Source organism: Salmo salar, chromosome ssa23 (assembly GCF_905237065.1).
Source record: "Salmo salar chromosome ssa23, Ssal_v3.1, whole genome shotgun sequence".
NCBI classification, from domain to species: Eukaryota; Metazoa; Chordata; class Actinopteri; order Salmoniformes; family Salmonidae; genus Salmo; species Salmo salar.
Window position 1 is genome coordinate 32,119,536 of NC_059464.1, and position 27,143 is coordinate 32,146,678.

At 42.0% G+C, this 27,143-nt stretch overlaps 1 protein-coding gene across 1 annotated transcript; it reads left to right on the plus strand.

Moving 5' to 3' along the window:
• The first annotated feature begins 1,627 nt into the window (after positions 1 to 1,627).
• LOC106584423 (transmembrane protein 59) lies at positions 1,628 to 26,706 on the plus strand. The gene is made up of 8 exons (XM_014169742.2): positions 1,628 to 1,994; positions 3,621 to 3,726; positions 4,502 to 4,596; positions 10,030 to 10,182; positions 21,408 to 21,513; positions 22,090 to 22,210; positions 22,331 to 22,448; positions 24,212 to 26,706. Exons 1-8 carry the CDS (start codon positions 1,830 to 1,832, stop codon positions 24,368 to 24,370), a joined length of 1,023 nt encoding a protein of 340 aa, XP_014025217.1. The 5' UTR covers positions 1,628 to 1,829; the 3' UTR covers positions 24,371 to 26,706.
• Positions 26,707 to 27,143: the final 437 nt, after the last annotated feature.

The window sequence follows — 27,143 nt, forward strand, 5'->3', positions numbered from 1 at the left end:
AATAGATTCAGCCTATGAAGCACTCATTAGAAACATGGAATAGATTCAGCCTATGAAGCACTCATTAGAAACATGGAATAGATTCAGCCTATGAAGCACTCATTAAAAACATGGAATAGAAAGAGATGCTATTTTGATGTTTTATATAAAAGCAAAGAGTTAAGCTGTTGTGCAGAAGTGTTATTGTTCACTGTTCACTGACAAAATCACATTAAATTGTAAGGGATTTCTTACATTAAGTTAATAACTTTACTGTGTTATTCAAACTTATAAAAGTTGTTAGGCCTACATAGTTAGGCCATATTAGTAGGCCTATATTATAGTATTATACCATACTAATTTAGGCTAAAAGACTGTGGGTCAGTAGGTTAGTGCATGCCTCATAAACTGCACTGTGCCATCAGGTTGGCTCTCTATATCTAGTCTATAATTAAACAATAAGACCCGAGGGGGTGTGGTATACGGCCAATATAACATGGCTAAGGGCTGTTCTTATGCACGACGCATCGCAGAGTGCCTGGATACAGCCATTAGTCGTGGTATATTGGCCATATACCACAAACCCCAGAACTGCCTTATTGCTGTTATAAACTGGTTAATGAAGTAATTAGAGCGGTAAAAACTTTTTTTTTTTTTGTCATACCCATGGTATACGGTTTCATATACCACGGATGTCAGCCAATCAGCATTCTGGGCTGGAACCATGCAGTTTATAATTGTATTTATAAATTGGGTGGTTTGAGCACTGAATACTGATTTGGCTCAAAGCAGTAATATATCAGACCATATACCACGGGTATGACCAAAAAATTATTTTACTGTTCTAATTGCATTGGTAACCAATTCATAATAGCCATAAAGCACCTCGGGGTTTTGTGGTATATGGTCAATATACCACAGCTAAGGGCTGTATCCATGCACTCCATGTTGAGTAATGCGTAAGAACAGCCCTTAGCCATCTTAGATTGGCCAGATACCCCACCTCCTCGTCAGTGGCGGTTCTAGACCATTTCAACTGGGGGGGCCAAGCTGGGGCCAGTTGTACTGTTAGAGGGGCCAGTTACATTAGACGTTATTGTTTTCATATCGTTTTCTTCACTGCATTGCAGGCATTAACAGGCAAAATACCATGTTCATAATCATCATAGTTGCCACTGTCTAATAACAGATGTAAAAAAAAAAAATAGTTATGTAAAAATTATTTCATACTCCACATTTTGGGGGGCCACAAGGGGGTCCGTAATTGTTGTCACAGGGGCACTGCCCCCCCCCCCAGAACCGCTAGTGCTCCTCGTGCCTTAATTAGTTATCTATTGAATTGTGATGTTTTAGTTACCAGTTGAATTGTGATGTTTTGCCTACATGAAACATTGTTAGGCCTATTTTCCATGTCATTAGACAATAGGATCATTATTGCAATAATTGAATCGCCTTCTCTTATTTACAGAAGCCTTGTAAAAAAAGGGGAATGAATGATAACGATTATCTTACAGACTGGTTAAATAACAGATAGACTATATCTAAGTGAAAATAGGCTACTGTCTATTTTATTTTCCCATGATGTAGACATTCCATCATGCAATGTATGAATTCTAGCAGTGGGCCTATGCACTGCAGTGAATTTGCACTGTGGAGTGCAGAGCGCACAAAGAGGGGGCGCGCAGCAGCGTGAGCGTGATGGTTTTTGGAGTGACGACACCACAAAACCATAGCACAATATTACCGAAGCAGATAGAAATCGGGTTGAAGCGTCATCCATCTGAGAAGCTCAGAGTACACTAAAAGCGCCAGTGTTCGCCCAGACTGTGGTGATCAAATCCGGCTTTAAAATGCTTCAGTTCGGCTGCAGGGTGTGCGGTGTCTCCGCCGTCGTCTCGCTGCTTCTGGCGGGGCTGGCAGCTGCGTCTTCTGATCTATTTGACAATCAACTAGGCGACATCAATTACTGCAAAAAGCAATGCCAGATCACCGTCAAAAACAAAAGCCCAGCTAAAGTAAGTGATACTTGGAAACTATAGGCTACATACATAATTCATGCATAGCAGAAAAGCAGAATATATTAGGTTAAATATAAATGTGACAGAAAAGTATATGTTCGTGCTTGAATAACTGCCATAGTAAGTGCTTACATTTCGACGACTGTATACGAAATTGAATACGGTATATCGAATATCGATAGATGTCCCTTTAATCTTTAAATTGTGACAATCTCTTGTAAATGTAATATGGTCAATCCGTAACGAAGGCCCATCATTTTACTAATTGGAATGCTTATCCTAATATCGCGACATCAGTACGCAACGCTACCTATCTTTATTTCAAGAAGTGAGTGGAAATTATCTTGGACAATTAGGCCGAAATGATCGTTTTATGACGCATTCTCACAGCTCTGGTCCTCCACTATCCATATAGCCTGGCTACTCCACCTACTTCATCAGGATTTATTTACACAATGTCTATTCATTAGATAATGCCTGGATGTTCATATTAAATCAAGTCATAAAATCGCTTTGAGGGCACCGGACCAAGCAGATGGTAGCCTATTCTCTAATAGAGTCTATTGCACTTGCATGGTTTCCTGGTTGCCTCATTGTGAGCTGAAATATGTATTTGTCCATGAACCACAATATGCAGGATATGTAAATAATAGCTAAATGATTACAATATCCATGTTTAAAACATCTTAAATTATGTAACATGTGAAAAATAATTGTAGCTTAGTAATGTATTAGTGTCTGTCTCTCGGCAAGGCTGTTATTTTCCCACCTACTCATCGCCTCAGCTCTGCCCAGGTGTGGCTCAGACATCATGCAGGGCGGAGCAGAGCAGAGCAGCAAAATGGATCACCATGAACTATGCGGAATACCTGTTGTCAGAACACTGCACCAGCCTATAGGCCCTAATGTATGCCTTTGATGTGCGCATATTATTGGAACCGATTAGAACCGTCGTGACAAATAGTGCTTGAACAGATGTTGAGAGTTTATTTTATTAATGATGGGACTGTAATTGCCACTGTGGAGTAAGCAAATAAATACCTATACAAAGGAACCGTAAATCCTTGGCCAGAATAATGTCCCGCTAGACACACAATGAACACGGAATAAAGCAGTTCATTGAAACGATTATACGCATGATACTGTAAATACGCCAGTAAAGTAAATCGTCGGACAGGGGTCGTCGGAACATGGGGATCTCTTTGTCTATCACGTTCCCGTGTCAGTCGCTTGGGGACGCTGTTTAGTTCTTCTGTATTAGAACCAGGCTTGGAGAAAACTGTGAGCAAGTGATTGTAATTCTTCACTCATCACAACATTCCCAGGCATTTGCAATATTTTACATTTACATTTAGTTATTTAGCAGACACTCTTATCCAGAGCAACTTAGAGTTAGTGCATTCATAGCTTCGGTGAGACAACCACATTTCTCAGTTCATCTTGTGTCTCAACTTGTGCCTATAACACCTTAACTCATTTGACATATCTATTAGAAAAATTGAAATCCAATTGAAATCCCTCTATCAAGTTATACATTTGCTTAAAGTACATTGTCATGGACAATGTAACATTTTCTGTGGTCATAGCATATTTAGCTCCTATGTTTTTATTTTGATCCTGAAGGACTCCATTTTGAATGCCTGTCACCGTGGTTGCCGTCTTTACTCCATCTGTCAGTTTGTGAATGGAAATGCCGGCTTCAACACCAGCAGAGAGGAGTGTCAAGGAGGTAAGGCAGCCTGACTCACAGGGTGGGGTCTCAATGAAGCCAGGTAGATACTACAGGGCAGCCTATCACTAAGAGCAGAGGTCCTACCTGTGATCCACTTCAAGATGTTGTTATAGTACTGTTACATGACTTTGACCCTGGGTTTTATCTTTGCAGAGAACTATCCCAAGCTGTGCTTCAAAGCCAGAAAGCACGCTTAATTTGTTAGTAGGCGTTTCATGTGCCTGTGCCAGGGCCAAATTACATTAAAGTCCTCCTCCAGTCTCATTTTCACCTCATTTAACACCTGATTTACTTATAAGGCACATTTCAATAGGTGGTGCAGGTCAGATATGACATGGCACATGGCACATTGTTCCTCTAATGTTCCTTAACCAACGGGGGAGGCTGCTGACATCACATCACATTTGAACATCAGACCAACTCCTTTTTTTCAACACTTTGTGTGTGTACTATACTGTAGTTATACTTAGGATATCGCTTTTCAATAGTAAAAGTTCAAAAGTCATGTGTTTGTGTGTGGCTCAACTGAAGCTGTGCTTGTTTGTTGAACATGCTGTGATCTGCTATCCTCCTTGGTCCAGGCAGCAGTTGCCCAAATGTTCTGATATGGATGACTGTAGGGAGGGGTGAATAGGGATGCAATGACAGATGCTGTATTTTCTCCCCCCTATCTGTTTATCTTGTCTCTCTGTCCTTTCTCTCCTGTGCCCTCCCATTTCTCTCCCCCTCTCTCGCTCTCTCTCTATCTCTCTCCGCCTCTCTTTCTCTGTAGCCTGCCAGGAAGCTTACAGCAAGCTGCTGGAGCAGGAGGCATGCAGCACCGGCTGTGCCAGCCAGCCCTCTGAACCTGAGATCAAGAGGAGGAAGGTGAGCATGGTCACTCCGTAGGAATTCAGTAAAACACACACACACACACACACACACACACACACACACACACACACACACACACACACACACACACACACACACACACACACACACACACACACACACACACACACACACACCCGTATACACCCTCATACATTCACACTAGCAACAGTCATCAAAATTGTTATAAGGTTTTAAGGCCATGTACCACACACTAATAGGGATAAAAAAAAAATCTTAATCATATCACAATCAACTTTTACCAGTTGAATGTAGACACAAATAATATACGTTTTTATATTAAAATGTTTCAGAAATATTGAATCAAAATATGCAAATGTGGCGATGTCTCATTATTGATTTATGTCCATTTTAAAGTGGTTAAAATTCATAAAAATGATGATATACATTTTCATCAAGATTTTGACATTTTTGTGTTTACTTTTTGAAAATACTAATATTAATAATGGACCAAAATACCAACAAATCTTAAAATTGATAGCTCGAACAGGTTTTGAGAAATGTTTGCATATTTATTAAAAAGAAAAAACTGAAATACCTTATTTACATAAGTATTCAGACCCTTTGCTATGTGATTCGAAATTGAGCTCAGGTGCGTATTGTTTCCATTGATCATCCTTCAGATGTTTTTACAACTTGATTGGAGTTCAAATTCAATTGATTGGGCATGATTTGGAAAGGCACACAGCTGTCTATGTAAGGTCCCACAGTTGAAACCCCCCCAGAAATATCACATTTACATAAGTGTTCAAACCCTTTACTCAGTACTTTGTTGAAGCACCTTTGGCAGCGATTACAACCTCGAGTCTTCTTGGGTGTGATGCTACAAGCTTCGCATACCTGTATTTGGGGAGTTTCTCCCATTGTTCTCTGCAGATCCTCTCAAGCTCTGTCAGGTTGGATGGGGAGCGTCACTGCACAACTATTTTCAGGTCTCTCCAGAGATGTTTGATTGAGTTCAAGTCCGGGAACTGGCTGGGCCACGCAAGGACATTCAGAGACTTGTCCCCGAAATCACTTCTGCGTTGTCTTGGCTGTGTGCTTAGGGTCATTGTCCTGTTGGAAGGTGAACCTTCGCCCCAGTCTGAGGTTCTGAGCACTATGGAGCAGGTTTTCATCAAGGATCTGCCTCGATCCTGACTAGTCTCCCAGTCCCTTCCGCTGAAAAACATCCCCACAGCATGATGCTGCCACCACCATGCTTCACCTAAGGGATGGTGCCAGGTTTCCTCCAGATGTGACACTTGGCATTCAGACCAAAGAGTTCAATTTGGTTTCATCAGACCAGAGAATCTTGTTTCTCATGGTCTGAGAGTCTTTAGGTGCCTTTTGGCAAACTCCAAGCGTGCCTTCATGGCCACTCTACCAGAAAGGCCTGATTGGTGGAGTGCTGCAGAGATGGTTGTCCTTCTAGAAGGTTCTCCCATCTCCACAGAGGAACTATGGAGCTCTGTCAGAGTGACCATCGGGTTCTTGGTCACCTCCCTGACAAAGGCCCTTCTCCCCAGATTGCTCAGTTTGGCCTGGCGGCCAGCTCTAGGAAGAGTCTTGGTGGTTCCAAACTTCTTCCATTAAAGAATGATGGAAGCCACTGTGTTCTTGAGGACCTTCAATGCTGCAGACATTTTTTTGTACCCTTTCCCAGATCTGTGCCTCAACAGAATACTGTCTCGGTGCTCTACGGACAATTCCATCGACCTCATGGCTTGGTTTTTGCTCTGACATGCACTGTCAAATGTGGGACCTTATATAGACAATGGTGGAAAAAGTACCCAATTGTCATACTTGAGTAAATGTAAATATAGTTAATAGAAAATGACTCAAGTAAAAATGAAAGTCAACCAGTAAAATGCTATTTGAGTAAAAGTCTAAAAGTATTTGGTTTTAAATGTACTTAAGTATCAAAAGTCAACGTAATTGCTAAAATGTACTTAAGTATCAAAAGTAAAAGTAAGAGTATAAATCATTTCAAATTCCTTAGATTAAGCAAACCAGACTAGAGGTCGACCGATTATGATTTTTCAACGCCGATACCGATTATTGGGGGGCCCCAAAAAAAAGCCGATACCGATTAATCGGCCGGTTTTTATTTCTTTATTTGTAATAATGACAATTACAACAATACTGAATGAACACTTATTTTAACTTAATATAATACATCAATAAAATCAATTTAGCCTCAAATAAATAATGAAACATGTTCAATTTGGTTTAAATAATGCAAAAACAAAGTGTTGAGAAGAAAGTAAAAGTGCAATATGTGCCATGTTAGAAAGCTAACGTTTAAGTTCCTTGCTCAGAACATGAGAACATATGAAAGCTGGTGGTTTCCTTTTGACATGAGTCTTCAATATTGCCAGGTAAGAAGTTTTAGGTTGTAGTTACTATAGGAATTATAGGACTATTTCTCTCTATACGATTTGTATTTCATATACCTTTGACTATTGATGTTCTTATAGGCACTTTAGTATTGCCAGTGTAACAGTATAGCTTCTGTCCCTCTCCTCGCTCCTACCTGGGCTTGAACCAGGAACACATCGACAACAGCCACCCTCGAAGCACCCTAACCATGCAGAGCAAGGGGAACAACTACTCCAAGTCTCAGAGCGAGTGACGTTTGAAACGCAATTAGCGCGCACCCCGCTAACTAGCTAGCCATTTCACATCGGTTACACCAGCCTAATCTTGGGAGTTGATAGGCTTGAAGTCATAAACAGCGCAATGCTTAAAGCATTGCGAAGAGCTGCTGGCAAAACGCACGAAAGTGCTGTTTGAATGAATGCTTACGAGCGTGCTGGTGCCTACCATCGCTCAGTCAGACTGCTCTATCAAATCATAGACTTAATTATAACATAATAACACACAGAAATACGAGCCTTAGATCATTAATATGGTCGAATCCGGAAACTATCATCTCGAAAACAAAACGTTTATTCTTTCAGTGAAATACGGAACCGTTCCGTATTTTATCTAACGGGTGGCATCCATAAGTCTAAATATTCCTGTTACATTGCACAACCTTCAATGTTATGTCATAATTACGTAAAATTCTGGCAAATGAGTTCGCAACGAGCCAGGCGGCCCAAACTGTTGCATATACCCTGACTCTGCGTGCAATGACCGCAAGAGAAGTGACACAATTTCACCTGGTTAATATTGCCTGCTAACCTGGATTTCTTTTAGCTAAATATGCAGGTTTAAAAATATATACTTCTGTGTATTGATTTTAAGAAAGGCATTGATGTTTATGGTTAGGTACAGTCATGCAACGATTGTGCTTTTTTCGCAAATGCGCTTTTGTTAACTCATCCCCCGTTTGGCAAAGTTGGCTGTCTTTGTTAGGAAGAAATAGTCTTCACACAGTTCGCAATGAGCCAGGCGGCCCAAACTGCTGCATATACCCTTACTCTGTTGCAAGAGAAGTGACACAATTTTCCTAGTTAAAAGAAATTCATGTTAGCAGGCAATATTAACTAAATATGCAGGTTTAAAATATATATACTTTTGTATTAATTTTAAGAAAGGCATTGATGTTTATGGTTAGGTACACGTTGGAGCAACGACAGTCCTTTTTCACGAATGCGCACCGCATCGATTATATGCAACGCAGGACACGCTAGATAAACTAGTAATGTCATCAACCATGTGTAGTTAACTAGTGATTATGATTGATTGATTGTTTTTTATAAGATAAGTTTAATGCTAGCTAGCAACTTACCTTGGCTTCTTACTGCATTCGCGTAACAGGCAGGCTCCTTGTGGAGTGCAATGTAAGGCAGGTGGTTAGAGCGTTGGACTAGTTAACCGTAAGGTTGCAAGATTGAATCCCCGAGCTGACAAGGTAAAAATCTGTCGTTCTGCCCCTGAACAAGGCAGTTAACCCACCTTTCCTAGGCCGTCATTGAAAATAAGAATGTGTTCTTAACTGACTTGCCTAGTTAAATAAAGGTGTAAAAAAAGTAAATAATAATCGGCCAAATCGGTGTCCAAAAATACCGATGTCCGATTGTTATGAAAACTTGAAATTGGCCCTAATTAATCGGCCATTCCGATTAATCGGTTGACCTCTAAACCAGACTGCACAATTTTCTTGTTTTTTAAATGTACTTATAGCCAGGGGCACACTCCAACACTCAGACATCATTTACAAACTAAGCATGTGTGTTTAGTGAGTCCACCAGATCAAATGCAGTAGGGATGACCAGCGATGCTCTCTTGATAAGTGCTTGAATTGGACCACTTTTCTGTCCTGCTAATCATTCAAAATGTAATGCGTACTTTTGTGTGTCAGGGAAAATGTATGGAGTAAAAAGTGCATGATTTTCTTTAGGATGTAGTGAAGTAAAAGTAAAAGTTGTCAAAAATATAAATAGTAAAGTATTGTACAGATATCCCAAAAAAGCTACTTAAGTAGTACTTTAAAGTATTTGTTCTTAAATACTTTACACAACTGTATATAGACAGGTGTGTGCCTTTCCAAATCATTTCCAATCAATTGAATTTACCACAGGTGAACTCCAATCAAGTTGTAGAAACATCTCAAGGATGATCAATGGAAGCAGGATGCACCTGAGCTCAATTTAGAGTCTCATAGCAAATGGTCTGAATAGTTATGTAAATAAGGTATTTCTGTTTTTTAAATAAGCAAACATTTCTCAAAACCTGTTTTTGCTTTGTCATTATGGCGTATTGTGTGTAGTTTGATGATAATTGTTTTTATTTAATACATTTTAGAATTGTCTATAACAAAATGTGGATAAAGTCAAGGGGTCTGAATTCATTCGAATGCACTGTATCTAAACATACGTTACATTGTTTGCAAGATCAGACATAATATCACTATAATCTGTGTGTTCATTTTTGGAAATTGCTTTTTATTTCATTGCATCTAATTTGTAAACATTTCAACTGTGTTAAATTATTACTTTTTAAAATTTCACAAAAAATGAGCACTCATCAAAATAAAGTGATCTTCTCTTTCTTGAAATGTAAGTGTTGAGACGGTACGTTAAATCCCAGGCCAAGCTTTAGCGTTCTTATAGATTCAACGGAAAGACAATGTATTCCACTGAGCCCATTTCAGCCATTACTGTGGTGTGTTTGATAGGTCATTACAAACATTTACACGGTCGTAAGGTTAACGGGAAAAAGCGACAGGCACAAACAAGAGTATGAAGTCTCAATAATAAAATTAAAGTAATAAATCTAGCGAGATTTAAGTGACAAGTGGATTTTGCACCCCTCAAACGACGAGGAATGTGCGTTGGATTTCCACTCTCTCTTTCACATCCACTTTTACACGCTCCCCTTTGCCCCCCACACACCTTCACACTCTCACTTCACATGACTTTGCCATATTAAATAAATTCACCTAAACTCAACAGTTCCACCTTTTATTACCTGCAGTTGAAGGCCATGGCCCACCGTCCCATGCCCCCCTCCGTCATGGACACCGTGTCCAGCTGGTGTAACGACATAGTCAGCTCTGCTCAGAGCTTCATCTCCTCTACTTGGACCTTCTACCTGCAGGCCGACGACGGCAAGGTGCTCGTCTTCCAGGTAAGACACTGTCAGAGTGCGGCAGACAGGACTCAAGTTTCACAGAACTCAGTGACTCTTAGGGGCGCTGTGATTAGTTTTGGGAGTGTCTTTCACTCCAGGGTACAGCTGTAACTCAAACTTCGGGGGCTACAAAGGTGAACTTGCCTCAGACATTAGGGGGAAAGGGTGTGGGATCAGTACTCTACATATTTACTTTATCGGTGATGGCTAAGTCAAGACAGGCTGGCTGAATATAGAAGTACAACAGAGATCTGTAAATCCATAAAAAGAGACGTGGTGAGACAACATGAAATGATGAAAACAACAGTCTTCGTGATTATTTTTCTTTAGCCTTAGGGGTGATGGGTGGATGCGTGTGTTTAGTGGGCATCACAGGCTCTGAGCTGGCTGCCACACGCCTGCGTTTAGTGGGCATCTGGCTGACTGCCACCCTCTTGACAGATTGACTGGGGGTAAAGAAACAAAAAAACACTAAGGCTGAGGGACAGCTGAAAGAGAAGCCAAGCCACCGCTGCAATACTAATCACTACTGCAGATGTTCAGAATGAGTGGGTTCTGCAGAGCAGAGGGCTGGGTAGGAAGTCAGGGTGTATGGACTCAGTTAGGAGAACCATGGTGACTCGTAGCCTTAGGCGTGATACAAAACATACAGGAAAAAGTTAAGAGACCCACTGTGGTAGCAGTTTATCCACGTTATGTAGCAGTTTTAGTAAGTTCCCAAAGAGGGCCATACAAGGCAACACAGTGCACTACTGGAGCTGAAGTGAATCGGACCAAACAAATTGATTATCAAGTTCCTCTGAGTTTAAGAGTTAGTGTGAGAGCCACCTTGTGGAATGAATGGCGCTTGATGCAATGTTCAGTATAAGAAGTTTATTTGGGCAAAGGGATTTCTATTTGAAATAGTTCACAGTGGAATTACTTGTGCTCTCCTTAGGTTAATCAGTCATTTGAAAAAATATGACTTTTACTTCACTAAGCAGCAAATGTAGGTGTATTTTGCTGAGGTGATACCCAAAACAACGCTCTATTTCCAAGAGTTATCTAGGCTTTAGCATACAGGGCTAATGTGGTATTGAGTCACACAAACGTCTGGAGATTGATACCTGGTCCATTACTTTTAGGATTTAGCTCCGAGGGCTAACATAGCACACAAAGACCATCTGGGTTCTATATCAATGTGGGATAAACACTCATATTTCCAAAAAGTTTGTGCATTTGGATGCAACTGTGATAAGAGCAGCTTCTCTGATTGCTCCAGGCAAGCCACCTGTGTCTGAGGGAGGTGGTCTGAGTCCCAGTCCCACAAGCGTCAGATTCTCCCTTCCTCAGCTCCCTTTAGCTGTCTCTCAGAGATTGGGCTGAGTTCCAGCTCTGGGAACATCCATACCTCTCCTGCCCACATTTGACGTGGGTTAAGTGGCAGCCTCCTTCTTAATCACACTTATTCATGCCATCCCAGCCTCCGAGTGTTTCAGGAGTGCTCCTCCAAGGTAATCAGGGAGAATCAAGTGGTTTCCTCTGGGCTGAGCGGGAGTAAACACAGCCGACGTGGCCCTCTCATCACTGATTGGGGAAGAGCGCTTGTTTGGAAATGGGGTTGGAGTCTTGTTTAAATTCTTTCCATGTCCAATATGCACACTATGCAGGGTCCCCCTTTGAAGGAAACAGGGAGATATGTACATATATGAAATCCCCCTTCCTAAAAAGAAAGTGACCCCAAATAACCCAAAAATACCAAATAAGGGAAGGGAGATAGTTCATTTGGAAAATGATCCCTCCTCCCTGTTGCTTTCTGTGTCTCTATAACCAGAGCACCTTTGACATTCTGTGCCATAATGCATGACAGATGTATATCAGGAGGCAGGCCTACTTTTACTGATGGCAAGATCTCCCCAGTCGACAGCCAATAACTACTAACATCCTTAGATGTTCACTCTTCTCTTCCTGTTGCCTTTCCTCCCAATGTTACATCTGGATCCAACAGATAAAACTGGTTGTGAAATGACTTTGAAAATAACAATAGTTTTGTCTGAATATCTATGACCTTTTGTAAGACCAAGCCTTATTGTCTACCACATACACTGAGTGTACAAAACATTAGCAACACCTGGTCTTTCCATGACATAGACTGACCAGGTGAATTCAGGTGAAAGATATGATCCTTTATTGATGTCACTTGTTAAATCCACTTCAATCAGTATAGATGAAGGGGAGGAGACAGGTTAAAGAAGGATTTTTAAGTCTGGGGACAATTGAGACATGGATTGTGTATGTGTGCCATTCAGAGGGTGAATGGGCAAGACAAAAAAGGTTAAAAGAAAACATGGGAAGTGCCTTTGAACGGGGTATGGTAGTAGGTGCGAGGCGCAACGGTTTGTGTCAAGAACTGCAACGCTGCTGGGTTTTTCACGCTCAACAGTTTCCCATGGTATCAAGAATGATCCACCACCCAAAGGACATCCAGCTAACTTGACATAACTGTGGGAAGCATGGGCCACCATCCATCCCTGCAGAATGCTTTCGACACCATGCCCCAACGAATTTAGGCTGTTCTGATGGCAAAAAGGATGACATACTCACTGCATGTCATCTCAGTTAAAGAACTACATCGGGCCAATTTATTTTCTGCTTGTTTCGTTTTCTCTTTTTTGTTTGAGATGTGTTTTGAGTCTAATGAACTCAATTTCATTGACCTGTAGACTAGTCAAATACTGACTGGTAATTTTTCTTTTCTGTTTTCATAACTATTGACTTATGTCATTAAATCTGATCTATTTTCCATCAATGAAGAGAGGATAGGCTGATCAGATACTTTGCTTATTTGTTTTGGTGCTACAGTGAGACATTCCAACTTCTTAAAGGCTAGTTCTATTGATCAGCTGATATGTCAGAATCCCTCACCAGCAAAGAGTCTCCTCTTAACTCCAATACAAATAAAATTAAATAAAAGTTTATTGGTGCCGTATAAAGATTTGCAGATGTTATCGCAGGTGCAGCAAATGCTTGTGTTTCTAGCTCCAACAGTGCAGTAATACCTAGCAATAAAAACAACAATACACATATAATCCAGAAAAATACAAAAATATGTTGTATAGGATGAGCCATGACTAGAATACAGTGTATTCATATAAAGTGGGTGAAACAGTATGTAAACATTATTAAAGTGACCAGTGTTCAATGACTATGTACATAGGGCAGCAGTCTCTAAGGTGCAGGGTAGAGTACCGGGTGGCAGCCGACTAGAACAGTGACTAAGGTTCAGGGCAGGGTACCGGGTGGTAGCCGACTAGAACAGTGACTAAGGTTCAGGGTAGAGTACCGGGTGTTAGCCGACTAGAACAGTGACTAAGGTTCAGGGCAGGGTACTGGGTGGTAGCCGACTAGTAACAGTGACTAAGGTTCAGGGCAGGGTACCGGGTGGTAGCCGACTAGAACAGTGACTATGGTTCAGGGCAGGGTACCGGGTGGTAGCCGACTAGAACAGTGACTAAGGTTCAGGGCAGGGTACCGGGTGGTAGCCGACTAGAACAGTGACTAAGGTTCAGGGTAGAGTACCGGGTGGTAGCCGACTAGAACAGTGACTAAGGTTCAGGGAAGGGTACTGGGTGGTAGCCGGCTAGTAACAGTGACTAAGGTTCAGGGCAGGGTACCGGGTGGTAGCCGACTAGAACAGTGACTAAGGTTCAGGGCAGGGTACTGGGTGGAGGCCACTAGTGGTGACTGTTTAACAGTCTGATGGCCTGGAGATAGAAACTGGTTCTCAGTCTCTCGGTTCCAGCTTTGATGCACCTGTACTGTATCCGCCTTCTAGACGGTAGCAGGGTGAACAGGCCGTGGCTCGGGTGCCTGAGGTCCTTGATAATCTTCTTGGCCTTCCTGTGACACCAGCTGCTGTAGATGTCCTGGAGGGCAGAAAGTGTCAAATTAAATCAAATTAAATTTTTCTTGTCACATGCACCGAATACAAGTGGTGTAGACTTTACCCTGAAATGCTTGCTTATGTGCCCTTCCCAACGATGCAGAGTTTAAAAATAATAATAGTAACACAAGAATGGAATAAAATAAAATACACAAGAATGGAGCTATATACAGGGAGTACCTGTACCAGATCAATGTGGAGCTATATACAGGGAGTACCAGTACCAGATCAATGTGGAGCTATATACAGGGAGTACCTGTACCAGATCAATGTGGAGCTATATACAGGGAGTACCAGTACCAGATCAATGTGGAGCTATATAAATCAAATCAAATCAAATCTATTTATATAGCCCTTCGTACATCAGCTGATATCTCAAAGTGCTGTACAGAAACACAGCCTAAAACCCCAAACAGCAAGCAATGCATGTGAAAGAAGCACGGTGGCTAGGAAAAACTCCCTAGGAAAAACTCCCTAGAAAGGCCAAAAACCTAGGAAGAAACCTAGAGAGGAACCAGGCTATGAGGGGTGGCCAGTCCTCTTCTGGCTGTGCAGGGTGGATATTATAAGAGAACATGGTCAAGATGTTAAAATGTTCATAAATGACCAGCATGGTCAAATAATAATAATCATAGTAGTTGTCGAGGGTGCAACAAGCACGTCCGGTGAACAGGTCAGGGTTCCATAGCCGCAGGCAGAACAGTTGAAACTGGAGCAGCAGCACGGCCAGGTGGACTGGGGACAGCAAGGAGTCATCATACCAGGTAGTCCTGAGGCATGGTCCTAGGGCTCAGGTTCTCCGAGAGAAAGACAGAAAGAGAGAAAGAGAGAATTAGAGAGAGCATATTTAAATTCACACAGGACACCGGATAAGACAAGAGAAATACTCCAGATGTAACAGACTGACCCTAGCCCCCCGACACATAAACTACTGCAGCATAAATACTGGATGCTGAGACAGGAGGGATCAGAAGACACTGTGGCCCCATCCGCTGATACCCCCGGACAGGGCCAAAGAGGATTTTTCACATTGTAGGATTTTTAATGAATTTATTTGCAAATTATGGTGGAAAATAAGCTGTGGTACCAGTACCAGATCACTGTGGAGCTATATAGAGGGAGTACCAGTACCATATCACTGTGGAGCTATGTACAGGGAGTACCTGTACCAGATCAATGTGGAGTTATATACAGGGAGTACCAGTACCAGATCACTGTGGAGCTATATACAGGGAGTACCAGTACCAGATCAATGTGGAGCTATATACAGGGAGTACCAGTACCAGATCAATGTGGAGCTATATACAGGGAGTACCAGTACCAGATCAATGTGGAGTTATATACAGGGAGTACCAGTACCAGATCACTGTGGAGCTATATACACGGAGTACCAGTACCAGATCAATGTGGAGCTATATACAGGGAGTACCTGTACCAGATCACCGTGGAGCTATATACAGGGAGCACCAGTACCATATCACTGTGAAGCTATATACAGGGAGTACCTGTACCAGATCAATGTGGAGCTATATACAGGGAGTACCAGATCAATATGGAGTTATATACAGGGAGTACCTGTACCAGATCAATGTGGAGCTGTATACAGGGAGTACCAGTACCGGATCAATGTGGAGCTATATACAGGGAGTACCAGTACCAGATCAATGTGGAGCTATATACATGGAGTACCTGTACCAGATCAATGTGGAGCTATATACAGGGAGTACCAGTACCAGATCACTGTGGAGCTATATACAGGGAGTACCAGTACCAGATCAATGTGGAGCTATATACAGGGAGTACCTGTACCAGATCACCGTGGAGCTATATACAGGGAGCCAGTCTCGGAGCTGTCTCGGAGCCTGTTTGCCAGACGGTAGCAAAGTGAACAGTCTATACTTGGGTGGCTGGGGTCTTTGGCAATTTTTTGGGCCTTCCTCTGATACCTGATATAGAGGTGGAGAGCCCTACGAATGTGGATGGTGCAATTGCTGTACCAGGCGGTGATACAGCCCAACAGGATGCTCTCAATGGTGCATCTGTAGAAGTTTGAGGTTTTAGGGTCCAAGACAAATTTCTTCAGCCTCCTGAGATTGAAGAGGAGTTGTTGCGCCTTCTTCACCACGCTGTCTGAAGGGATCATTTCAGGTTGTCAGTGATGTGCACTCCTAGGAACTTGAAGCTTTTGACCGTCTCCACTGTGGTCCCATCGATGTGGATGGGGATGTGCTCTCTCTGCTGTCTCCTGTAGTCCACAATCAGCTCCTTCGTTTTATTGACGTTGCGGGAGAAGTTATTTTCCTGGCACCACTTCACCAGGGCTCTCACCTCCTCCCAGTAGGCTGTCTCACCGTTGTTGGTAGTCAGTGTTACTGACAGTTAACCTGTCTGTCTATGTCGTTGTTTTTGTTTGAATTGTTTCTGTGTTCGCTATGCGGGGGAAATGGTAAGACAAGCGGAACTACGTGGCTAAGAACTGTTGTAACAGGGATTATTATCGTAGCAACACACTTTTGGAGTGAAGGCAATTCCACACTGTGTTAGCTAGGTTTTTCGTGTCTTCGGTGTAGTTCGTAACGGTTGAAACGTGTATGTTAGGATGGTAACGTTGTAATAATTTAAATATGAAGTGTGAATTCATGCCAGGAATAAGAAGTGTGAAGTGTTTTATTTCCTCTCTTCTGTAATAAGCAGCCAATGTATTTTTCCTTTATTCATGTGTTTAATCTGATACTGTTATATCTCCGGCTAAACTGTTTTTATGTATGTAAGCACTTCAGTCATATCAAGCTAATAAGTCACTCATAAGACAAGAAAGTTGTAAGAGTGTGCTTAACTGTATTTTCATTTACTTTATAGTTCTCACAGAAAGGTGATAATTCTGACTAAAACTACAGAATAAAACCGGCAGTTAAAATCAAGGAACACTTGTGCTCGTGGTTACTGGAGGGAGCTACAATCAGGTCTGCCACTGTTGTCGTCACCACAACCTGATCTTATAGCTTCACTTAGGAATTTGCCGTAATTGGAGGAACGGCGATTTCTTTTTACCCTTTAATTCAGCGTGGTTACAGTGTTAATTCTGCGTGGTTACGGGGTTAAAACAGAAACAACTCAAAGGGTTAAGTGTAGGTATTAATTCCGAGTGGTTAAGGTTAGGGCTATGGTTTGGGGAAGACTTAAAACATCATGTACTCTCCCTGCTTGCTAGAGAATTGTAAACTGCTGTGGCGCAATCATCTAAGCAGCGCACTCTGGCTCTGAGCCTAGTGCTCTGCCATCATTGTTTTGGGGTGGGGGGGAGCCATATATTGACGTCCTCAGAACCTTTTCAAACATCCGAAATCGACGGTTCTTTCTTGTGACCAGTCTGGTCAGCAAACTTGATGATTGAGTTGGAGACGTGCATGGCCACGCAGTCATGGGTGAACAGGTAGTATAGGAGGGGGCTGAGCAGCACGCACCCCTGTGGGGCCCCCGTGTCGAGGATCAGTGTGGTGGAGGTGTTGTTACCTACCTACACCACTTGGGGTCAGTCCGTCAGGAAGTCCAGGACCCAGTTGCACAGGGAGGGATTCAGACCAAGGGCCCTGAGATTAATGATGAGCTGGGAGGGCACTATGGCTTTGAAAGCTGAGCTGTAGTTGATGAACAGCATTCTTACATAGGGCAGTGCAATGCAATAGTGACTGTGTTGTCTGCGGGTCTGTTGGAGCGATATGCGAATTGTAGTGGGTCTAGGGTGTCAGGTAAGGTGGAGATTATATCGTCCTTAACTAGCCTCTCAAAGCACTTCATGATGACAGAAGTGAGTTCTACGGGGCGATAGTCATTTAGTTCAGTTACCTTTGCTTTCTTGGGTACAGGAACAATGGTGAACATCTTTAAGTAAGTGGGGACAACAGGCTGGGATATGGAGAGATTGAATATGTCCGTAAACACTTCAGCCAGCTGGTCTGCACATGCTCTGAGGACACGGCTTGGGATGCCTTCTGGGCCGGCAGCCTTACTGGATCATTGCCCTCCCCCGCCTTTCCTTCGGCAAAACAGATCACGTCTCCATTCTGCTCCTCCCCACCTATAGGCAGAAACTTAAACAGGAAGCTCCTGTGGTAAAGACTGTTTAACGTTGGTCTGACCAATTGGATTCTATGCTTCAAGATTGTTTTCATCATGCGGACTGGGAAATGTTCCAGGTCGCCTCTGAGAATAGTATCAACGGAGACGCGTATGCAACTATGGGGCAAAACAGACGTCTTTGGCTTAGATTGTTGACAACATGTAAACTACACTGAACAAAAATAGAAACACAACATGTAAAGTGTTGGTACCATTTTCATGAGCTTAAATAAAATATCCCAGAACATTTCCATATGCACAAAAAGCTTATTTCTTTCACATTTTGTGCACAAATTTGTTTACTTCCCTGTTAGTGAGCATTTCTCCTTTGCCAAGATAATCCATCCACCTGACAGGTGTGGCATATCAAGAAGCTGATTAAACAGCATGATCATTACACAGGTCCACCTTGTGCTGGGGACAGTAAAAGGCCACTCTAAAATGTGCAGTTTTGTCACACAACACAATGCCACAGATGTCTCAAGTTTTGAGGGAGCGTGCAATTGGCATTCTGACTGCAGGAACGTCTAGAGAATCGAATGTTCATTTATTTTCCATAAGCCACCTCCAACGTCGTTTTACAGAATTTGGCAGTACGTCCTACCGGCCTCACAACCGCAGACCACGTGTAACAACGCCAGCCTAGAACCTCCACATCCGGGTTCTTCACCTGCGGGATCGTCTGAGACCAGCCACCCTGACAGCTGATGAAACGTTTGCACAACTGAAGTATTTCTGCACAAACTGTCAGACACTGTTTCAGGGAAGCTCATCTGCGTGCTCAGCATCCACACCAGGGTCTTGACCTGACAGCAGGTCGGCTTTGTAATTGACTTTAGTGGGCAAATGCTCACCTTCGATGGCCACTGGCACGCTGGAATAGTGTGTTCTTCACGGATGAATCCCGGTTTCAACTGTACCAGGCAGATGGCGTATGGCGTAGTGTGGGTGAGCAGTTTGCTGATGTGAACGTTGTGAACAGTGCCCCATGGTGGTGGTGGGGTTATGGTATGGGCAGGCATAAGCTACGGACAATGAACACAATTGCATTTTATCTATGGCAATATTAATGCACAGAGAGACCATGACAAGATCCTGAGGCCCATTGTCGTGCCATTCATCTGCCGCCATCACCTCATGTTTTAGCATGATAATGCACTGCCCCATGTCGCAAGGATCTGTACACAATTCCTGGAAGCTGAACATGTCCTAGTTCTTCCATGGCCTGCATACTCACCAGAAATGTCACCCATTCATCATGTTTGGGATGCTCTGGATGGATGTGTATGACAGTGTGTTCCAGTTCCCGCCAGTATCCAGCAACTTCGTACAGCCATTGAAGAGGAGTGGGACAACGTTCCAAATTCCACAACAGCCTGATCAACTCTATGTGAAGGAGATATGTCACACTGACTGGTTTTCTGATCCACGCCCCTACATTTGTTTTAAGGCGTCTGTGACCAACAGGTGCATATCTGTATTCCCAGTCATGTGAAATCTATAGATTAGGACCTAATGAATTTATTTCAATTGACTGATTTCCTTACATGAACTTTAACTCAGTAAAATCTTTTAAATTGTTGCATGTTGTGTTTCTATTTTTGTTCAGTAACTTTTTTTGTCTCCAATGTTTATTGAAAACATAAAGACATTTGCACAATGAGCACTTGTTGTCTCAAATACATCGTTACAGTTGTTGATTAGCGAGCTAGTGGGTTTTTGACATATTAGCACTGACATGAAATCAGTCAAAACACCTCAAAACAAGATGGAACTAGCTGAAATGAGTCACTTGCGATTCCCCACATGGCAGTTTATTGTCATTGTTGCTAGCTATCTGGTCATCCAGAAAACAACTTTTCCCCCATTGAAAGTGCGCATCGTTTTCATGACTTTGTCAGCTAACCCATCTATACACTGACTCGGTAACTGGATTTATCAGGAATTGCATAGAGGATGTTGTTCCCACTGTGGCGATTAGAATTTATCAAAACCAAAAAACGTGGATAGATGGCAGAATTCACACAAAACTGAAAGTGTGAATCACCGCATTTAACCATGGCAAGGTGACTGGGAACATGGAAGTGCAGACCAGCTACGACCTCTGTAAGGCAATCAAAGAGGCAAAACGGCAGTACAGGAACAAAGTGGGGTCGCCATTCCACGGCTCAGATACGAGACGTATGTGGCAGGGACTCCAGACAATCCCGGATTATAAAGGGAAGGCCAGACACTGACGCTTTGCTCCTGGACGAGCTAAACGCCTGCTTCGTCCGTTTAGAAGAAAAGAACATCACTCCGCCGACGCATACATCGATCCCCTTGCGGTCCTCCTGCTGCTGAGAGCGCCGAGCGCTGATGCTGCCTCCGTCTTGTTGTTGGGAAAGGTTCAGTAGAGGGTAACCAAAATCCTATTTTAATGAGTTCTCCAGGGTAAGCCAGAAACACTGTCCCCATAATGAAAGGCACAATAATGCCTCTGCCGAGAGAGCTGTGTGTGTGTGTGTGTGTGAGTGTGTATACACACAGGGATTAAGTCTGTCTTCACACAAGTGATGCACGTTCGCTCACGTACTGTAGGACACTGTTTTTAAGGCCTCTTTTCAGACACTTTCTCCAGTCAAGTGGTCTTTTCACTCCCTTCAGAGAGGGTAAATGGTGGCGCTCTTGAGCCAATTGGACAGACTCCGCAATGGGCAACAAGGGTGTCCTTTAATGAAGTAAGAGAGAAAGAAATGCTGATTTAAAACTCCACTGGTGTGCCAAAGAACAATCCATACAATCTGCTCATTAGAATCTACACCTGAACTGCTATTATAAGGTGTGAATAGGTGATTACATTTTTGTACTGTTTGGAAGTCCTTCTGTCTTCATTTTACAGATGGCTGAGGTATACAGTGCCTGGCTTGCAACAGAACACATTATGTGAAAATACAATGTTCTCCTATAATGAGCAAGTCCTCTTTTTGTTTGAGTTAATTTGGCAGTATTCTCTATACCTAAGTCTGCAGGTATGTCTATTTCTCTCTATCGTTTAGTTGTTCATTGAGCATTGTTAGTCCAGCCTTCATTATGGTTTAACCTCACTGTGTTAAACAGATCATTTTCTGTCTCTTTCTCAGTGAAATTACTGCATGTAATTTCTAGTTCCTGAATTGACTTTGTTTGTTGTTCCTCCCAGAGCCAGCCGGAGATTGAGTACACTTTGCCGGAGCTGCAGGCTCCCCGCTCCAATGTGGCAGACAAGCCCTGGCCGCAGATTCACTCCCACACACAGAGACCCCATGGTGAGACCCCATGGTGGCATGCAGCTCTGTCACACACTGACACCCATAATGTACAAAACATCATAAGACCTGTAGGACAGGGTTCCCCAACTTGTGGCCTGTGGACCGAATTTGGCCCGGGGGTGAATTTATTTGTTTAATTTGCAAAAACAAAACATAACTCGTTTTTCATTGCTGGACATAAAAGACTGTCAAAACACCAGGAAATCAGCTCCAAGTTATTTTAATTTTGGAAATTTGTTCTCAAGTATTTCCATGCCGAAATAGAGACGTGATCGTATCCCAATGTAAACAACGTTTGAAATTATAATGTTTTTGTCAAATACTATATCCGTTTGTGCTTCTTGCACATTTGAAAATGATGTTCCGGCCCCCGGATCATCTGCTGAAGAAAAATGGGCCCGCGGCTGAATGTAGTTGGGGACCCCTGTTGTAGAACATATAGTATACAATGCATTAAAGGAGGATTACATTGAATTGATTATGCTTTATTGATCTCCAGAGGGGTGAAATTAGGTTACATTTGTTACACTTCCTCATAAAGTCTGTTGCTCATTAGTATTGACCTCTGTGCAGGTGTGAAAGGACATGGGGAGAAGGTAGCAGCCAAGGCGGGAGGCAAGGGCAAGCACCCAGCTGTCCAGCAACATACGGAAGACCCAACCGCTGAACATGACTTCCTGGGATGCATGTCAAGGTGAAGAGATATTGAACAAGAATAGTCATCTGTCCATATCAACCCATTTGGGCCCTCTGATTTAGAGGTCCTCTGAGTTGTATTGCCTGTATCATTACCTAATCCTCCCCTTTCTCTCAGGCGCTCTGGACTGCCTCGTTGGATATTGGCTGCCTGTCTCTTCCTGTCCATCATGGTGATGTTGTGGCTGAGCTGTGCCAGCCTTGTCACTGCACCAGAACAGCACATCAAAACACAGGTAAACACATTGGTCATAAAACTTTATCTGATTTTCATCTAAGTCACAACAATAGACAAACACAGTCTGCTTAAACTAATAACACACAAACAATTATACGTTTTCGTGTCTTTATTGAACACACCGTGTAAACATTCATAGTGCAGGGTGGGAAAAGTATGTGAACCCTTGGATTTAATAATTGGTTGACCCTCCTTTAGCAGCAATAACCTCAACCAAACGTTTTCTGTAGTTGCAGATCAGACCTGCACAATGGTCAGGAGGATTTTTTGACCATTCCTCTTTACAAAACTGTTTCAGTTCAGCAATATTCTTGGGATGCCTGGTGTGAACAGCTCTCTTGAGTTCATGCCATAGCATCTCAATCGGGTTGAGGTCAGAACTCTGACTGGGCCACTCCAGAAGGCATATTTTCTTCTGTTGAAGCCATTCTGTTGATTTACTTCTGTGTTTTGGGTCGTTGTCCTGTTGAATCACCCGACTTCTGTTGAGCTTCAATTGGCGGACAGATAGCCTTACATTCTCCTGCAAAATATCTTGCTAAACTTGGGAATACATTTTTCCGTTGATGACCGCAAGCTGTCCAGGCTCTGAGGCAGCAAAGCAGCTCCAAACCATGATGCTCCCTCCACCATACTTTACAGCTGGGATGAGGTTTTAATATTGGTGTGCTGTGCCTTTTTCTCTCCAAACATAGTGTTGTGTGTTCCTTCCAAACAACTCAACTTTAGTTTAATCTGTCCACAGAATATTTTGCCAGTAGCGCTGTGGAACATCCAGATGCTCTTTTGCATACTTCAGACGTGCAGCAATGTTTTTTTTGTACAGCAGTAGCTTCTTCCGTAGTGTCCTCCCATGAACACCATTCTTGTTTAGTGTTTTACGAATCATAGACTCGTCAATAGAGATGTTAGCATGTTCCAGAGATTTCTGTAAGTCTTTAGCTGACACTCTAGGATTCTTCTTAACCTCATTGAGCATTCTGCACTGTGCTCTTGCAGTCATCTTTGCAGGACGGCCACTCCTAGGGAGAGTAGCAACAGTGCTGAACTTTCTCCATTTCTAGACAATTTGTCTTACTGTGGACTGATGAACATCAAGGCTTTTAGAGATACTTTTGTAACCCTTTTCAGCTTTATGCAAGTCAACAATTCTTAATCTTAGGTCTTCTGAGATCTCTTTTGTTCAAGTCATGGTTCACATCAGGCAATGCTTCTTGTGAATAGCAAACTCGAATTTTGTGAGTTTTTTTTCTAGGGCAAGGCAGCTTTAACCAACATCTCCAATCTCGTCTCATTGATTGGACTCCAGGTTAGCTGACTTCTGACTCCAAATAGCTTTTGGAGAGGTCATTAGCCTGGGGGTTCACATACTTTTCCCAACCTACGTACACTGTAAATGTTTAAATGATGTATTCAATATAGACAAGAAAAACACAATAATTTGTGTGTTATTAGTTTACGCAGACTGTGTTTGTCTGTTGTTGTGACAGATGAAGATCAGATCAAATTTTATGACCAATTTATGCAGAAATCCAGATAATTCTAAAGGGTTCACCTACTTTTTCTTGTCACTGTATGTTGTCTTGCAAAAAAAAATGTTTTTATGATATGTTAGTGCTTAAGATCCCGGACGGCATCTTTAATTGTTAACTCACTCAGGTGTTATCTTAATTGACATGTGTTTACCTGTGCAGGAATTACTCCTAGAGACAATGGGGAAATGTCTATCGATTTGAATGAATAACAAATTCCTTTTTCCAGCTGAGCATCAACGGAGACAAGGAGTTTCTTGATGACGTCCAGAAGGTCAACCCCTACTATCTGACCCCTGTGATTGCTGTAGCCATCGACCAACCAGAGGAGAGCGAGGAGGCAGGACCACTGCCAGTCAAGGTTGACATCAACAAGACATCTCTCTAGGGGACCAATGGGATAGGATCACTGCTTTCTGGGGTAACCATTTCGTAAAACCTCCCTCAGTAAAAGATGGAGAACAGAAACACACCTACACACACACCAGATTTTCTATACATGCATGGCACCATCTCTTCACAACAGGTTTGTCCCATCTTTCTCTAGCGAGTCTGCCCATCAGATGTTAGCCTGTTGTGCTTGTCTCTGTGTACAATACTGATTTCGTAGATTCATGCTGTCCATTGTTAAACCTCACTAAGAGCTTCGAGATCAAGTTGTCACCACCTTCTTGTACCTATCATTTTATACTTGACACTGCAATTTCTTAAGGCTTATTTAATAGACAGTTTAACTATTAAATGTAACTACTTAGATCTGCCTGTGAGAGAGTTAAGGAGAACATGTGAATGAGCGCTGAAAGCTTTCCAAGCTTTTGATGTACAAGGGGAAAGAGAAAGGACACACAGGGATTCAAATTGAAGGTGAATAACTGTTTTCCTCATGCTCTTACAATACTTTTGGAATTAATTGGTGACTTGCAGAGAAAGAAAAGCAATTGAGATGTTCAAAATGTTTTGAAAGGTGTCTTGTGAATGCTGCAGGAGACAATAGCTACCAGTGTTTACCTTTGATGCTGTGTTTGATGTGTTTGAGTTTGACTGATGTCAACTGTGAGAAGCAAATATACATTATACATCTCATTTTCCTCACACTGAATGAAAGAGAATTCTCAGATCAGATTAAAACCTCTTAAGAATTGGCCACTTTTTTCCATTTTTGCCTAAAATGACATGCCAAAATCTAACTACCTGTAGCTCAGGCCCTGAAGCAAGGATGTGCATATTCTTGGTACCATTTGAAAGGAAACACTTTGAAGTTTGTGTAAATGTTAAAGGAATGTAGGAGAATATAACACATTAGATCTGGTAAAAGATAATACAAAGGAAAAAAAATGGGGGTATTTTTTTTTGTACCATCTTTGAAATGCAAGAGAAAGGCCATAATGTATTATTCCAGCCCAGGTGCGATCTAGATTCTGGCCACTAGATGGCAGCAGTGTGTGCGCAAAGTATTAGACTGATCCAAGGAACCATTGCATTTCCATTCAAAATGTTGTATCAAGACTGCCCAAATGTGCCTAATTTGTTTATTAATAACGTTTCATGTTCAAAACTGTGTACTCTCCTCAAACAATAGCATGGTATTCTTTCACTGTAATAGCTACTGTAAATTGGACAGTGCAGTTAGATTAACAAGAATTAAGCTTTCTGCCAATATCAGATATGTCTATGTCCTGGGAAATGTTCTTGTTACTTACAACCTCATGCTAATCGCATTAGCCTACATTAGCTCAATCATCCCGCAGGGGGTCCACCAATCCTGAAGAAGTTTTGAACACTCCATTTCATTGAATTCATACATTTGGCAGACAAAGGAATTGCGCTCAAATTATGTTGGCTGGGTGTGAGTGTGAGTGTGGTGTGTGTGTGTGTGTGTGTGTGTGTGTGTGTGTGTGTGTGTGTGTGTGTGTGTGTGTGTGTGTGTGTATTTACGCGTGTTTGCGTGTGTTTGAGGAAAATCAAAACAGTGCTTGGTGTATGTATTTATTTATGCCTTTGTGTATTTATTCAGAACCAATAACATAAGGTACCTGTTCGATAGTGTAATTGAAGTGCTATGTAAATGCTCATCTATCCAAGTCTTTCCTATTGTTATGACTGTAATAAAAGATTGTAGCCCTTTTTCCAGATTTGAAAATAGACTAATATTAAGACTAATATTATTGTGTTATTATTGTATCTCCTCAAGAGTTAGACCTATTAGCTCTGAAATGTGTCATGCACTTTCTAGGAGTTGATGGTTCTGTATTCTATACGAGCTCATAATGAAGGGATGACCAATGTGATGCGCAATGCAAGGCTTTTAGAATAGACCTTTGTTTTCAAGTTACACAGTCAATGAGATTTCACTTCTCTCCTCAGTGATGTTGATGTCCAGTTGAGCTATATTTTCATTTTGCCTAGTCACAGTGCATGCTAGTATGCTACAACACATTACATTAAACCACCCATCTCAGTAGCAGGAAACTAATGTAGACTTGTGATTTTTGTGTTTCTATTTAAATGTTGTATAGAATGTTATGATAATAATCTCATGATTTAAGTTAGGGAAAGAAACAATATGGATATATCTATAAACCATTCAATATCGGTCCTGGTTCAAGTGAAAGTTCATGTAGAAAGTGATAAGAGTTTCAAACTGTAACGGTTCCTTTTTATCGATTTGTTTTCAATGAAATGATATACGACATGATGAATAAAGTGTTTTCATGTTAAACATAATGGAGATTACTTTGTGGGTTTTATGTCAGTACACATGTATCTCATCTATGCATGATCAATTATGGAATGACTTGTACTGGTAGTTCCGTTAGGATTTAAGATGTTCTCATACCATATTAATGAAAGAAATATCTTTCCACTTCCTTCCATAGATTCAAATTGTTCATTAAGGATATTAAATATCAACAAGAGATCAATATAATCACATAGGTCATACACCACTAGTATTTTTGATTTGTCAATTCACTATTGTTCTTTTTTGGTTGTAAAAACCTACTAAACGTTTCATGTACAAGATCTCCCCAGACTGTCATTGTGTCTGTGTGTTATTTCAGTCTCTGCACTCCCATGAGAGACATTTTAGTTGCAGGGAGTGAGGGAGCCCTACAAAATGCATCTGGAACTCATTTGAAACCCTTCTGTCCAGACAAAAGACA

Coding starts and splice junctions, on each gene's coding strand:
- LOC106584423 (XM_014169742.2), top strand. CDS start 1,830: ATGCTTCAGTTCGGCTGCAGGGTGTGCGGTGTCTCCGCCGTCGTCTCG. Junction 4,597..10,029: donor CTGAGATCAAGAGGAGGAAG/GTGAGCATGGTC, acceptor TATTACCTGCAG/TTGAAGGCCATGGCCCACCG. Junction 10,183..21,407: donor GCAAGGTGCTCGTCTTCCAG/GTAAGACACTGT, acceptor TGTTCCTCCCAG/AGCCAGCCGGAGATTGAGTA.